The following is a 17,323-nucleotide window of genomic DNA, read 5'->3' as shown; positions in this document are numbered from 1 at the left end:
CTTTATCTTTGAGAGAAGGTGTTTTGGATATGTGTATGGGTGAAGGAAACAAAGAGAGTGTAGGTGAGCACTGTGTAATGGTGGGAAGCTGTTCAACAGCCGTCGCTGCGGTACGTGGCTAAAAACAGGAGGATGTGGAACGGCAGACAGCTGTGCACGTTGGATCAAAGAGAAGGGGGGAAAAAACTGGTGACGTTCACATCACATTTCCAACAGCAACCAGGGTCCAGTGTCTATCATGTCAGAGAAGTGTCTGAGTAAATTCCCAAAGGTTCCGAAGTACGTAACTGCGCAATCTCGCACATGCTCAAACTGCAATAGCTTTGATACGAAACGTCTGTGCATGTGATGAAGACCACAGAGGGTGTGAGGTGTTTGGACAGAGGGAGAAAGGAAGTGCATCCTGGGACGCTGCCAATTTTTCCTCGTGGCTAATGTTGAACAATGACACCACAGGAAGTGTATGCATGTATTGTGGTCACTCTGAATTTCGTCAGGCATTCGTAGCGATTGCATTTGTTTTGAGGTAGCTAAGGGCAGAGGATGTGAAATGATAACAGAGCCACGATTTATGATATTCACAAATATTCTAGTGGAAGACATACATGTATTCAGTCTCATTACACTTACCTGCTGGTAATAATGCATTGCTGAACTGTCCGTGCAGCTGGCTGTTGCTGGTTGGCCTGTGAGTATTGTGGGAATGTGTGTTGGTATGCCCGTTCCTGTTTCCATACCAGTTCCCGTGCTCGTTGCCGTTAGAGTAGCCATTGCCATTGGGCAGAGCGTTGGAGGTTATAGGCCCAGAGGATGATGGATAACGTTTCACAGTACGGGAGGTCCCGGTCTGCTGAGGGGAGGAGTCAGGGGGTCCCCGTCTCACTTGGGTCCTGTAAATTATTACAAGGCCATAAACACATGACCTCAGACAAAAGCTAACGTCCCACACACACATACATGCAGTCACAAAGATACACCCATGAGCATCTTATACGCGTCACCATGAGTGTAAGTGTGCTCAGTGTGTGCAACAGAAAGCAGGACTCCTAAGAGACAAACATGGCATCTAGCTCATAGATTACTTAATCATACTTAATCGATTTTATAGAATAAAACATTGAAGTTTAATGGAGCTGATTTTACTGAATCATTCTTTAAGCACTACAATGCTAAAATAAAATAACAGTGGACCTAACACTGTATTCTCAGCGCCATACTGTTATTCTGGATCTCCACTAGAACAGCTATTATTTATTTGTATGCAGTCCCTCAGTTTTATCACCATCAGAAACAAGTTATTTTAGCTCCCATATCTTTCAGGCCATCCTCTCAGTAAGCAAACTTACTTCTGATTGGCTGTCGGGTTCTGCAGACAGACTCATGTGCTTGTGAGCACCACATCCTCAACTTCCCGGTTTTGAGGTTCCAAAAACAAACTTTAAATCTTTTAAACAAAACTCAGTTTCTTGTTTTGTCAGCTTCTCAAATCAGTTGGACATCTATTCTCTGTAAATATTACGCTCATTACCTGCTTATTAGTGGATTTAGTCTTTCAGTCAAATGTTGTATGAGAACAAAAGTCTCTACTGTCACCCACAAAAAACGTGTCGAATAATCGTATGCAGAGATCTCTGTTTGGTCCTCTCCTGCACGAATCCAAGAGGAGAAAACAGTAACGGCAGTCTGAAGGTCGAACTTTTGGCTCACACAAGCGGACCTTCTTCTTTGAATCTTTGAACATGGTTAAAATGACCACCCACCACTGTATCAGTGTACATATGACAGCACACTGCAGACATCTTAAAGCCATTTCACAGGAATGGATTGGCCAACAAAATATTAGGCAGCCAAAGAGAGTCTGTGTGTGGCTCGTCTTAGAAAAGTGTGTGATTAAACACATCAGATCTTTCCATCACACATTGTGTCTGCATGACTAGATTGTGAACTCCTTGTTTTGTCTGACTGTGGCCAACCAGAGAGCAACATCCTGAGTGTTGCGTTGAACTGGAGGAAGTATTAAAACTGGGGTCGACGAACAAAGCTCGACCAGGGCTGCAAGGGGCCAAGTTTTTTCCCCAGTGAGCATTTCATTTGGGTCAATTACTGAGCCAGTGTTGCACGACCTGGAAGTTGAGCTCATGTGAGTGACCTGGAGGAGGCGCGTGCCTCTCAGACAGACAGGCAGACAAGCCTACCTGGGTCTAAGACTGATTTTGGAATGCTGGGATTCAGCCCTGCAAAAAAACAAACAAACAAAAAAACATCTGGATCCCACTGATCTGCCCTGACAGACAGGCAGTGAAGGACAAAGGTGAGCTATGCTGGATAGATCAAATAAACACTTGTACAAAACTGTGTTTTTTTAAACCACACATCACAAATCAGCTCTGTTAACCCCCACACACACTCACAACAATAATCAAGCAAATAAACATGTGCGCACACGCACAAAAGTGCATATTTGTCCACACAAAAGCAAACACAGACACACCATGTCCCAGCTGTCGTAGATATGGGCAGATTTTGGAGAAAGGATGTGACACAGGGAAACAAGAGGTGCTACTGCCAAGGTAATAACGATGGACAGGAGGTGGCAAAAGACCGTTACGCTTCCATGCTCAAATGTGATTGGGTTTTTCCATCACTAACAGTGACACCTGACCTGCAAGCATCCTGCCTCACTTCCTAGGCCTAGCCAGATGTTGCTCTGTCTACCTCTCGTATGTTCAATGGCAAAGTGGTTTCCTCCCAGTGTGAGCTCATGTTTACCCTCTCTGCCTGCAGATCAGGGAGCACACGGGGCAAGCACAACCTCACTCTGACGTCAAGGCCTCTGTGGCTTAAAGCGGAATCATTCCCCTCCCTTGTTCTGGGTGACTTGAAAGCAATTTCGAAGTTTACATGGGACATGGGCTGTACAGACAGATGGAAGTAATGTTTGGGGTATCAAGCAATGGCCATACAGTTTTAATTAAATCACTTAAGTCAGCAATAACAGAGCTGCTGAGCACATGGTACAAATTCTGAAATAAGGCAAATAAAAATGAATGGAAAAAAATAATAATAGCTGCGTAGTTCTCAGTCTTTCAGCAGCTGGTATCATCTGACACTTTTCAGTTCAACAAAGCTACTTAGCATTTATGAAATGCAAAAAGCTCTCACAAAGCACAGAACAGACAACGCTAGCATGTAATATAGGTTGGTAAAGAGGAAACACATTCACTTGCCTGGTCACTTTATTAGGTACAACCTTTCAACTGTCAAGAACAATTACTAATCAGCCAATCAGATGGCAGTGACGCGATGCATTTAGGCAAGTAAACATAGTCAAGACGACCTGCCTTAAGTTCAAACCGAGTAGGGGATTTAAGTGGCTTTGTTACTTCTAAATGGGATAGCTGTTGGTGCCAGATAGGCTGTTCTGAGTATTTCAGAAACTACTGATTTACTGGGGGTTTTCTACACATCCATCTCATGGGTTTGTGGTCAGAAAGGGAGAATCTTGTGAGCAGCAGTTCTCTGGTTTAAAAGACCTTATTGATCACAGAGGTCAAAGCAGAATGGTCAGAAGGCAACAGTAACTCAAATACCAAAGCTATGCAAAAGAGCATCTCTGAATGCACAAAAAGCTGAACTTTTGACTAAGGCAGCTAAAGACAGGAAACTTAGTTTAAAATCCATGTGGGTTCGCTAAAATTTGGCAGCAGAAAAGTGGAACAATATTGCCTGGTCAGATGAGTTTAAATTTCTACAGTAAGATTAGGATGTTACAATCAGAAATGAGTGAAAACAACATAAAAGTATGCATCTATCCTGCTGTGTTGAGCCTGAGGAACAGGAGAGTAATAATGTGGATGTGCAGCAACTGTGTGATGATATCATGTCAATATGGACCAAAATCTCTGAGGGATACTCCGGCACCTGGTTTGAAGATTTAAAGCAGGCAAAAGGAGCCCAAGCAGGTACTAATAATGAAGCGTAGAAACCCAAGAGCTGACACCAAAAGACAGATAAGAACTTACTCAGATCTCCAGAAATTTGACTAGTACGGCTTCATGTTATTTAAATACTGAAAGGTTGCAGGGACATCTACTTCCCTTTCTGAATAATCAGAACCTTTTAACAAAAACAGTAAATATGAACTGACACCAAGACTGGAAATACCATTCTCAAATCCAATGCAAGCTTTAGAAGCAGGCAGTGGGTGGGCGTATGCTAAAGCATCAGTAAAATGTACATGCCAGTATACCAGATATTAAATCTGACTTTCTGGTGAGATGCTTTTATAGCATGAGAAAGACCCCGCCATCTCCCTAAAGCACAATTGCAGCACTTCACATGCAGACGTAAAATTGGTAGTCATCAGATATCACTCTCCAAAATAAGCACACATAATGTAATTTATGATTTCACTAGCAAGGCCCAAAGTAGTGCAAGCTTCTGAAATCATAAAGTAAAATGAGGTTATATCCATTTTATAGATGCTCTGTGCTTGGACACTACCATATAGTGCAAAGTTTGTCTGAGTTAAGCCCATGAAATGAAATAATTCATGTTCAGAACATGTGCTCGGTAATTATATTCACAGAGAGAGAACGAATTCTTGATCCAAACACTTGATCAAAGCATCAGCTCGTATCTGACAGCAAAGGAAGCCTCCAACTAAGACATGAAGTAACTGTCAGTGTCCACTATCACTCATTATCATTCATTTCACATGCATGGAAAACATTTAAAGCTAAACCTCATCACATCTGAAGAAATTACAAATCACATTCGGGGCCAAGAATATAAGCTCTACATGAATCAACACTGCAACACTTCCAAAACACTGCAAAAAGTATTATTTGGCACTCAGCTTGCGACATACTGTATCTTTGAACTCATTTAGCATTACAATATGTGAACATTAGCTCTCACAAAGGCATGACAGCCGGCGTGAATGCCTGTTCCAGCCTCGTCAGGCTCAAATGAGTTGGAGAGGAGGCATTTTTGGAGCACAAACAGTACACAGTTAAGCACTGTGAAAACAAGCCAATATCAAGAACTACAGATCCTCCAACTCAGTGACGCTTCCAAACAAAATAGCAGGTGTAGCATGAATTTTCATGTTAAGACTGTGATCTGTGGAAGGGCGAGGATAAATGTGGATAAAGTCAGCTATCTGGATTTGTTTAAGCACCAGGAAACTCCAACAGCAGTTGCTCGAAAAGCACCGCTTCCAACCATCCCAGTGGTGACTGTTGTTTCTGTAAGTTGCCCGGTGTCTAGCCTTTTGCTCCGACAGAAATTCAAGATTTATCTAATGATCCTGCTCACCCCGAGCACTCGCTCACACACACATGCATGCAGTGACCCAGATCTTCAAGAACTGTTTACACCTTAAACTGTCTCCGTAGCCCACACTGCATGACGACGCCGGATAAGTGTTTATGTGAAGCACAGCGCAGTAATGTATGGGCCACAGCTGATTCATTCACTAACAGTTCTGTCTCTGAGGCGCTTTCATTACCCACTGTCTCTATAAATCTCCTTGCTATATAAAGCACACTTGTCAGTTTAACGTATTTCAGGCAGAAACCATTTTTTCTGGCCTCAGGATGCTGAATAAGTTGGAAAGGTCAGGACTGTGTGATATTAAATGGTTTTTCACTAGCTTGCTCACCACTTGAAGCTCAGCACATGTCCAACCTGGTATAGCACATTTTTCATTTTGATTTGTTTGAGAATACCAAAGTCTGTAGCCACATGTAATGGCTTGGGTTGTTGACTTCTAGTAGCTAATGCAGAAAATAGGCTGATACGAAGAGCTTGTCTGCTTGTTAGATGGAGCCATTTGGCTTTGACGAGACTGTCAAAACAAGACAGTCTGACAGTAGGCAGAAGTGTCTGGCACGAGCATCCCAGTCTGGGTCACAGTGGCTCTCAGCCTTGTCACTCAGTCCAGTTTTAGTTTTCTTTCTGTGGAGTAGGACATAACCTCTGGAGCGATGAGTGGCAAACCTCTGAATCCATCAGCAGGTTTAAAACCAATCAACAAGAGTCACTCAATAGCACTGAGGAAAATCGAGTCATTATTCTTCTTATTTAAACAAAAAGTTAAATAGCTCCATTTACCGCTTTCCAACATGGAACATCAGCCAAAAGAACCCTTATTACATAAGAGCTGAGCATAATTAGGGCAATTTGAAGCCTACTTGTTAAATGGGGAAATAAATGACGGTCATCAAAGACCAAGTGTAAATCAAAGTTTACTCACATCCATTTCATTCAGAGGAAGCGCTAAACGCTGTTGTTCGGCTCAAAAAGTTATGTTTGGATATGCATATCATCGCTCAAACTGAAGGGGGGGGGAGCACAAAACTGGGAAAAAATGTGCAAACAGCAGCTGAAACAATGAAAACCTTGTACTACTCAACCACTGCAAACACTGTTGTTGGCAACAAAGAAAAGAGAAGATTTATGAGCGTATTCACGACAGACGTGCACTTTCGCAGTCAAAGAGGGAGCACTGTGAACTGTACGGCGCACTTTGCGAGGGGGTACAAAAAGTTTGGGGTATAACAAAGTATGCTGGCCATTTTCCAAAGCTTTCCAAAGGTTCCTACTATGCGGCAAAGTAACAGTTACGAGATCTGAACTCGGAAAGAATTAGCCACGCAGCTAACAAACAAACACCGAGAACATCTTTGAAACAGACAGAAATCATCCATCTTTGTGTACAATATTTTACAATTGAGAACGTCAGCAAGGACATTTTTCAGCAAAATCTCTACAGCAGATGGTGCTCCGCATTACACAGACTAAAGCCTGCAGACAAGGAGGGAGAGTGCACACTGTTGAAACTAGTCCCAGGAGGTGTTAATCAAGAACATTAGCAAAGACATACACACTTGACTCTTGTTCGTGTTTTGCTATTCAAATCCCAGTAGTGTTGTGAATCTGTGTGATGGTCCAAGACTCCAACCACAATGTAGCAAGGAAAATAGAAAATATTCCAGATTAGCAGTAATGATACTTGAAGGATGGCTAAGAGTCTCGTTGCCAACTATGACTTGTTTGCTTCAGAATTTGATTTAGCTAAATCTGAGCTGTTTGTATCTGATATTTGATAAGAAATTAATTACTCATTGGATATTTTGAGTCTATTTTGGTTTTTGCTTTGAAATCATAGCCTTGTTTTGCCATATTCGATCTCCCCCGCCCCCCAGGAAAATGGGGGAGATGCTTGGTTAGGAGACTTTGGTCTGACTTAACAGCCTTGGTGTATTTTAGGAGGTGAAAGAAGTCTGAAACAGAATTTATTCTTTCTTACCAACCCAGTCAACGCACCAAACCATCTGCACCACCGGTGGCCAAAACCCCACTGCGGTCACACATCTCATTCCTCAGACTTTATGGAGAACACTCTCATCCATTCATCATTCGCCACCGAGGTCCCTGTGTGTTTCTTTCAATAAAACCCTGAGGTCTGATCCTAAACATGCACCAATAAATATAATATCCAACCCCAAGGACACTTTCATTTTATTGTTGTTGTGTCCTTCCTCATAGCAACAAGGTCATGCAATGGCATAGTGGTAAAGTTTGTGCTCAGTGAAACTTCAAAAATAACTCAACACCAGCCTCTGTCACATTAAAGTCTTACCCTAAATTACAGCTTCTTGTGAATGTTTAATGTCTGGTAGTAAATGTTTTGACCTCCAGAGTCTTGGCGTTTGTCGCAGCATCTTTTGCAGGATAATCATGCTGATATCTGAGTCTTAGATTGAAGCAAATATCTTAACGGGTCACAAAATATGCCTCATCTCCTCCTCGACCAAGCTTAAATGTGCTGCACAGGCAAGAGAGTGATAACGGTCTATTCATTTAAGTTGTGGCAAGAAAAAATAAAGAATTTTTCCAATATTCGTGACTTTTTCTCTTTCCACTGTATATGAAAATGAACAAATTTTAACTGAGTGCACCTTTGAAATTCAATTTAAATGTGCCAGAAGTGCCAGTGGTCCAACATCTGTCCCATAATATAAAGTATGAATAAAAGGAAACACCTAGTCACTGGAACATGTGCATTGCTTTAACGATAAGCTCCTCTCTACTAAAACAGGTTTTTCTCGTATACGTGGCCGCATAAGGCCAAACATCAGTGAGCAATTAAGGCCCAGTCTTTCTTTGATAACATCTCTAGTCATTATGACTTGGATAATTGTGGGTCCTGGCAGAATATTCCCCCTTGTGAAAATATGGGTGTGTCTAAGGGCTTATCGCACCAGCCACGGAGGCTGGATTAAATCATGTTCTCTCTGTCTGGACGGCCTTCCAGGAATCCCACTAGTAGCAGCCAGAGCCTGGGTGAAATGAGTTACAGTGGGGCTGGATTGATTCAGAAAGCTTTTTATTCTCCCCCAGGGGAAGAGTCTTATATTAGTGCAACAACTGGGCCTGGTGCACCATGGAAAGCAGAAAAGGGTCTTGAGAAATTGACTGAGCAAAGACTGTTATTCGGATCAGCCGAAGTGCCGCGCAGACAAATGAAGAGATGAAGTTCCACTTAATTTTATAGGTATAACTTCCCCCAGCGTCTGCATGAAAATAGATTTTCTGTAAATCTGACCTCACTGAGGTTTGCCGACATTACATGATCAAAACACATGACTCCTGCCGTCTGCTCAAACGCAGCGCAGGCCAGCACCTGTGAAATAATCAGCTCCCCTTTTTTTATCTCCGGGGGGTGGGAGGGGGCAGGCAGTAGCCGTGCCAATGTGCCAAGTTTTCGCCTCAGCATTTAAAAAGCAGGGTTTTCAAATCCAGGAAGCAGTGAGTCTGGATGAAAGAAAATCAGTGTGGTTGCTGTGGTTCAGGGGCCAGAACCAAAATGCCTGCAGGCCTGGTGAGCTGAGAAGCCATTTAATATTCTCCCGTTTATTGTAGTTGCTCTGATCATTAACTTAGTAAAAACGCCGCAAGACAGGTCAGCAGGAAGAGCCATTACCAACTGCTGACTGAGGCTATATATGCTGGTCAGAGTCATATGTCAGACTGCTTTCACGATAAGCCAAAAAGGATTTCCATTTAGAAGAGTGATTAAGCAAATTTTTGAATTGGAATATAATGCTGGTTTGAAAAGAAATTTTACAGGGACCACAGGGCAGAAATGCAGACATGAACAAGTCCCGCTTTTGGAGGTCTACTTTTGTATAGTTTTAAACTTTTGGAGGTCTACTTCATCCCCCAGTGGAACCCACAGGAACCCTACATCCTGACATCTGAATGGATTAACTGGTCCCATGCATAGCCATACTGCTAATTCATGCTTTCAACACCATGCCCCATATCTGGGAGATGTGTCTGATTGATGCTATCTCCATCTGCCTCAGTGCCGGAGGTGGAGGCCGGAGAGCATTCCAGGACAGGCGTGCTTCTTTCTTTCTATAATTGCTGTACAGTATTTGTCCGTCCGACAGCTGCATCTGCACAGGCCAGCTTGATGAGGTGGATTTGGCCACGGACGCAGAGCCCGCTGGCACGGCGACTCAGAGAGAGTGTTTCAGATGGGGCTTTAGGAGAGGTGGGACGGGGGAGAGAAAGACATATCTGTCCCATGCTGACTGCTGAGTTCTCTATGGTCCTTTGTTCCCTCTGGCCTAGCAGGAAGCCAAACACTCATGGGACTCGTTTGGCTCTGTGATTGTAGGAAAAAAAAAAACACCAACTCTTCCTGGCCTGGCTCGGTTAGTATTGTTGTGTGTTAAAATTGCTCACATACAGCAATCTAGAATACATTTAGATGTGCATAGTAACAAGTGTAATGAAAAATAGCTGATCAATCTTTACTATTTCACGCTGAGACGGATTTAACACGCCTTTTCTATCATGTGGAGGGTTCACTTAAGGACAGTGTAGCCTCCATAGCTCTACTCTGGCATATTAATGCAAAAGCAAAGGGACCCCCTGCATCCTCCAATACCACATCAAGTCCTGTAAAACCACAACAGATGACCTTAAGTAAAGTGTAAAGTGTGCGTGTTAGTCCCCATAGGGAAATAGTTCCTCTGCATTTAACCCATTCACCCAGTGAAGCAGTGGGCAGCCACCAGTGCAGCGCCCGGGGAGCAGTGTGTAGGGACGGTACCTTGCTCAGGGGTAGCTCAGGGTAGCCGTTCAGTGGAGTTCAGTGGAGTCGAACCCCCGACCTTCCAATCATGGGGCCACCACTCTACCTACTGAGCTATTCCTGCCCCATGCCCCCTTAAGCCATACTCCAGAAAGCCCTGGGCCATTCACAAATTTAAAAAAAAAGCTCACCAGGGATTGAGCTTCAGGGTACATGTCAAGTTTGCAACATCAGCACAAAATACTGTATAAACAAGCAGAAAGCCGGTGAACCTGACTCCACACAATTTCACTCCCATGCCGGGAGACAAATCAGTCCTCTAGACATGCAGTCATGTCTCAGAGGAGAGCAGCACACACAACCTGCTGGAATTAACTTTTACCCCTTTACTATACTTTAACCATACTTCCTGTGTAGCTCTCCTTGTTTTTGGGAGCAGCCAAAAAAAGAGGATGATTCTATACAGTTCCTCTTTGAGTAGCAAAGCAGACTGCCAGGTGATACAGTCAGAAAACTTTCCCAGGCTGAGCCTTGGATATATGTTTCAGTCATAAGAAAACACTTATCTGATCAAAGTTATAAGTTTCAAGAGCAACATGTGATGTAAAGCTAATGTGGGATTTGGGCTGCTCTTAATTTATTATCCTCTCAACTCAGTTGTATTAACAGAGGCTTCCTGAGCGAATATCCACTCCTGCCTTTCTGCGTTTAAGCTCTTTGTCTCTCTTGCGTCTGATACCTGAAATTCCTCGGCAAGCATTGTGATCATTGCTCCTAAGAAAACTGGCGATAACAGCAAAACAATAATTCAGCGCAGGTGCAGAGTACACCTAGGGGATTTTGACAGGTCCCAGCAGCGCTGGTGGTGTGGTTTGTCTGGAGTGGGAGTGAAAGCAACCAGTGATCCATGATTAACATGGAAAACTCCCACTACAACCACAGTTTCCTCTGAGAAATGGCTGTGTGGCTATGTACAAAGCCTTGAGTCAACAAGCCACATAACCGCCAGCCCTATTAGTCACCAGGAAAATGGTGGGGCCGATATAAGCAGAGAACCTGTACGTATGACCAGAACACTGGGCGTTTTTCTTTTTCTTGTAGTAATTCAAGTGAATTACTTGTGAGGAAATTCAAACAAAGAACCAGTGTTGATGACACAATGATCCAATTTCGTTTTATCCACTACTTCCAATATTAGTGGCATTTAAACCCAAAGTTATATTTCCTACCTGACTGCACTGAATCATTTTTTGTGAAAAGACTGACAATACTGAACGACTTTATGTTGTACATTTTGAGCACATCATAGTGATTATTAATCAGATTGATTGTATTATATGTTTTATACTTATTCTAACAATGATAATAAATTTGATTAAATTACTATTAGCATTGTGGCTGCAATCATTCAGTATAATCAGTGTGATCACTTTGTTCAATTTGCTTTACATTGTCTGTCTATGAACAAGAGGTTTTAGGGTTCACTGTAACAGTCAAATTATCTGTGTGCCACCACAATCTAAAATGAAAGAATGAAACTCCTGCTACGCTATGTGGAGCACCACGGTGGTTTGGTGGATTAGCACTGTTGCCTCACAGCAAAGAGGTCCTGGGTTTACCTCCAACCATTTGGGCTTTCCGTGTCATGTTTGTAGGTTCTCTCTGACTATTCCTGCTTCCGCACGCAGTCCAGCTACATGAATTTGGTGGAGTTTGGTTTATCTAAATTGGTGTGAATGTGAGAGCGAATGGTTGTCTTTCTCTCTGTATTAGACCTATGCAGAGTGCACTGTGCTTCTTGCCTTATGGCTGCTGGATAGGCCCTGCATTGGGTAAGTGGAAAACGATGGATGACAATCAAAAATCAACTGAAGTGTTGGCTTTAATTTACTGGTCTGATTTTTCTTCTCACATTAAACAGTGAACTTTGGACAGATAAAAGTAGAAACTCTACCTCAGGCCTAGAAATCTGCCTTTTCTCCAAAATTAGAAGACATTACGTTTGACCAAAAACAAATTATGGGGCCTGTTTCTGGTGGGTTTCCGTCCCACAGTTCAAATATATGTGAGGTTAATTGGTTTGTACGTTTCTAAAAGGTTTCATATTGTACAATGTCACTGCACTGTGTAAAACTGAGGTTTAAGCATAATCTCAGTAAGGTACAAACCACCATGTTACAGAAGGGTATAGTAGCAGTACCATCATGGGCACCACGATGTATCACTATAGCTAGAATAATGTACTTTCTTTTGCTGAAAGTGTGTCATTTATTTGCTACTGTGAAAGTCTTCAGACCTGAAGTCTAGTCTAAACATAACGGCTTGAATTCTATGTGGTATGAATTGCAGCTTTGTTATCTATGTTGCTGCTGACGCTGGCCCTGAGTCAGATCATGTAACAGACCAGAGAGAGATGACCTTTAGAGGGGTAACCTGCATGCAGCATACATCCTGCTCTACCCAGCTCTGTTTCCTGCAGAGAACTGATGTCAGAGAACGGCAAGGCAGTGAAGATTATATGAAGGACTCATGGTGGTGGTGGTGAATACGCCCTTTACACATGATCATTGGCCCTGACCTTCATACCAGGGGCCAACTGTGATCTACAGAATCTAATGCTGACATCCCACCACAGACATTACAAGAAACACTGAAATGCATTTGTTCTACAGGTCAGAGGAGGAAGCAGTTATTGGCTTGCCATATGCAATGTGCTGAGTTTTACGTTTTATGGTTAATCCCACAAAACAGGCAGTTAGGACATTTGGGACAAAGCTGAAGGGGGTCGGAAGAGAGGCTTAAGACTGAAGACAGGAATACAGGAGGAGGGAGTATGACAAGGAATTGTGCTTCCCAGAATCCCACAGCAAAGGAGGCTCCTCATATGTTTTGTCCATCCCACCAAGACTTTTATTTTATGCCGTCAAGCATAAATTCATTCAGTGGGGGTATTCATGGTGCACTTTATCCTCAGCCCCCCCCCACAAAAAAAGGCAGACATCAAAAGAAACAGTTTTTCTTCATGGAAGAATTTATCACCATGGATGAGGTCATTTCTAATAAATAAGAAGTTAAAAAATCTGTGATAAAAATAATTTAGATAAATTATTCATAGTCAAACCTAGGTCAACATAAAGACACGTGGCCATGAATAGAAGGTGAGGGTCTTAACTGAAGAGAAGACATGTGAAAGGTTTTTAAATATTCCACATTTTTTGGCAGATTTGATTTATTCTACTTCATAAATGTACAAAGACTAGAAGGAAATGCAGAGAGATGAGGACAAAATTATAAGACCTTAACTTGGTTGGTCATGAGATCGGACAGATGCTGAGCTGCCGCTCAAACAGTCAAGCACTGTTGATAAGCACACATTTGGCATACTGTATATGATGCTGGCTAACTGGCTGCCTGTACAGATGTAAAGACATTTGGCTTATTTGGCTTAGTTGGGCTAAACATCTGAAAAGGTAACTGAATAAACAATTTTTACACAATGAGCTAATAATGAGCTTAATTCTTTTTTCTTCTAAACAAACTTAAAGAGGTTTTTTTCAGAAAAAAAAGCTAGATGGAAGCCTAGAAGTTAACAGAATACTGTGACTTGCAACAAGAAAACATAAAATTTTGCATGAAAAAAACAACATACTTTTGATCCATGCATGAGCTTAGGAGAAGACTGAATCAAATTGATATGGATTAACAGGGGCGTGTAATAGGAATGGACTGTACACTGAACCATCCTGGAAGACAAAGACCAAGCAGTTTCAAAAACCTGGCTATCACCATCCACCAGCCACATCAACAGCAAAGTGGGATACAAAGAGTGCAGAAGAGGAAAAGCAAGCCGAGGTGTGAGGAGCTTTGAAAGCTAGGAAGAAGTCACTGCAGCTCTGTCAGATGAATCTGGTCCTTTTAAGAAAAAGAGGGTGATAGGTGTAAAAAAGTTCTTAAAAGAAGCCTGACTGCAGAATAGTCATACGTAGACTGTAAGATGAACTTCTCCTGAGTCTTGCAACAATCCAGCTGCCTCACAAGGTGAGAATACCTCCAGAGTGATATTTGACTCTTTTAACCTTGAGTAATATTACATTATAACATTATGATAAGGTATTTTGAATCCCAAAATAAATTATTTTGTGTTGTTTGTGCATAACAATGCTCAAGTGAGGCCTCAGTCACACCTGTTGGCGAACATCTGGAAACCTCCGGTCTCTAAGGAAAAATGTGCATTCTCTGACCAGTTGCGAGTGATTGCTGGAGGTCGCTGCCAATTGCTGTAAAACCGGTTCAACCCCATTCATACAGGCTTAGAGACTAATCAGTGACTCCCTGGCAACTAACCATCACTAGGGCAATGTCTGCATTATGCAACTGGTTGGCAAGTGGTTGTTGTTGGTTGCTAGTAGTTTTCACTGAAAAAAAGTGTTGGTTGCAGCAGTAAGGCAAAACTTTTACTTTGAAGTTCCTCATTTCTACAGCTTGAAAAGTAAATACAGACAAGTCTGTGTCTTCCATGCAAACTACGAGCAATCTCCTAGTGACCAAAGTAATCACAAGCGCACCCTCTTTCCAGCTAGCAACTACTCACCAACTGGGTGGGGAATGCATTTTTTTCCCTAGACAGGAAGTTGGCAGGAGTTCATTAGCTACACTCTAGGCCTGTGTGTCTGAGGCCCAAGTAATTTCATATTTACTTATTTATTATATAACACAATTAAAAACATAAATGGAAAACCAAAGAAAATAAATATTTTAGTCAAGTGTTGACATCCTAATTTCTTTCATGCAATGGCAATTTGAAAGATGATGTTGCAACATTCTCTATTTGGTTACTGAGTAAATAGTTAAGTAAAAACACTCTGTAACAAACTTACCAAACCACAATATGAATTTCGGTTACTCGGTGCCTAATCAAAAAAAGCCTGAGTCCAGACGCAGAAGTTTTGCTGGCCTGCTGAAAACTGAGGAAAGTATCAGATTCTCAGAGATGTTGACAAACCTCAGCCGCAGACACTACACTTTCCCTGTCTGCCGCCTCCTGACATTTGCGCAGTTGGGCTTCAAAGCTGAGTATTGACTGGACAGTGAAGAGGCCAAGCAACGTGTCTGGACAGAAGAATTACAACAGATCCGACTACAGTATATCCTGGAACTTCATGTTACCTTGTTGACTTTTTCTCTTGTTATCATTGTTTTTGTTCTTTCCCTCCTTGTTTGACTCATTCCTTTTCTACACTATTTCTTACTCTTGGCGCCACTTGACAGGCAGGGTTAGTAACAGGGTGCTGCTGACATAACAAGCCAACCCTGCTCCAAGTAAGACATATATAGTACCTCACACCTTCTGTAGTAGAATAATTACAGGAGACTGGCTGGATGCTGCATGCACCGGGAAGCTGCTATCTCAGTATATAAGTGAGGGCAAGGCCAGCATGATCTATCTCAGCCTGAGCATCTGTCCTCCCCACTCCAGTCTTCTTACTCTTTCATTGAGCCTTGGCACCAGTCTTTCTAGCTTACTCTCACTCTCTGTGACCTCACGTTGCTCACGCTTTCCTGGCTTTGAAAACAGTGGAACCTCAGCCTGATATATGAAACCGAGACTTGCATCTACCACTTCTCCAGAGGGAGCACTGTTCCACCCCTTAAAGATCATTCTAGGCTGACAATGCAGAAAATCTGCAACAGTTCACAAGGGCTAAGCTTTAAATGTGAATCATACAAGCGCTCAAATAGTTTCCTGGAAGCGTTCGGAGTCAAGTATTCTAATAACTATTTGATTAATGTTTAAATGAAGACATTTTACAATGTTGGCCGAAGCATTTATTCTGTTCAGAAAATGACAGAGAAATATGTTGGTCACAACAACTAATGCTTGGAAATTTGGAAACTTAATAGCACTTCTTACAAGCAGTTAGTCAGCTTCGGCAGAAACACGACAGTGAAAAAGTCATAGCTGGGGTATTCATGATTCAGAAACACTGTCGGCTTCGAAACAATGTTGAACCTGCAGCCGAGTCTCACTATTTATCCCAGATCAGTGAGTCAGGACGCAAATATGTCCTGTGAGTCAAGAACAAAGCAAACATATGCATAGCAACTGTGCAATCTTCAGAAGTCTTGTATTGATTAAAAGATTTACTATGACTTCAAGATAATTGTTTTAGGAAGGAGGAAAGGGAAAAAAACGCTTTTATGAACCATCTGCCAAAACATTTCGTTAAGTTTTATTGTGCTACCACAAACACGTGCATAGTTCATCCAGCATAATTCCATAATACTAGCGAAAAAGCCCAAAAAGACACAAGACCCTGGCAATTAGCAAGAGGAGCGCCATAAATGTCAGACATAATTGAGCATTTTTCAGTGGGTTGGTGGAGAGAAATTACCCAAATGACAAATTGTCCAAAAAAGGAAATGATGACCTCAGTGCCCAAACGAATTATGGCACTTAAACTGACTTTGAGCGGATTAGAAAAGCACTGGGCCCGAGCCCAAAGTAGAGCACAAATTGACAAGATAAGTCTGAAGCTGTAAGCAATAAAAATCCATCAAAATATTCCCGGAAACAATTACTCCATTTCAACATCATTGACCAAAAATATGGCTCTAGTCATGGTAAAGTGATTAATCAAACCAAAAAGCCTTTTCCAACAAGATTGGAACTAAAACAGTCAGTCATCCAAGCCAAGAAACTATTAAGCCTGTCTGATTAGCAGTCTTTGGAGAATTTGCTGAATGCGCTGTGAAAGAGGCCTTCATCTGAGCAATTATTAGCTGGATACATTATAGTCGCAAAGTTATTCCAATAAATCCAAGAACAAGCAGAACTAGTCAAAGCTTAAAGAAAGAAAAGAATCTCCTTGTACTATTTTAAGAGCAAATAGCATGGGTTAATACTTTTGTACCACGCACCATGTTAGGTTTTCCTACCTTTTACAGATTTAACTTAATACTTTTCAGAGCAAGTCAGAAAATTCATACTTGCTTTATTTGATATTAGTTCTACTTAGTGTGTATTAAGGATTTAACATATGAACCCAGTCATCTGGCTTGATTTATTGCAATGGTAAACATATCCAGCACTGAAGTTGTTGGTAATGAACTGCTGTTTGTTCATGAGCCTTTAGATAAATTCTAAAAGCACAACGTGTCGATTTTCTGTAAGCCTGTCTGTATGAGAGCAATTGTAGCTGAAATGAATAT

The 17,323-nt window shown here is 42.0% G+C and overlaps 1 protein-coding gene across 3 annotated transcripts in view; it reads right to left on the bottom strand.

Annotated features, from left to right (window-relative positions):
- The window catches only part of LOC102298167 (latent-transforming growth factor beta-binding protein 2), an 86,970-nt gene that overhangs the window by 52,988 nt on the left and 16,659 nt on the right, over positions 1–17,323 (bottom strand). For all 3 annotated transcript variants that reach the window (XM_005916848.3, XM_005916849.3, XM_042218238.1), the window contains exon 4: positions 631–890. In XM_005916848.3, the coding sequence (XP_005916910.1) occupies positions 631–890 (260 nt within the window). The remainder of the gene's footprint in view (positions 1–630; positions 891–17,323) is intronic.

The sequence above is a fragment of the Haplochromis burtoni genome, unplaced genomic scaffold, assembly GCF_018398535.1.
Source record: "Haplochromis burtoni strain Fernald_Lab_line unplaced genomic scaffold, NCSU_Asbu1 Contig_16, whole genome shotgun sequence".
NCBI lineage: Eukaryota > Metazoa > Chordata > Actinopteri > Cichliformes > Cichlidae > Haplochromis > Haplochromis burtoni.
The sequence above is the reverse complement of the archived record's forward strand: the minus strand, read 5'-3'. Positions and strand labels throughout refer to the sequence as shown.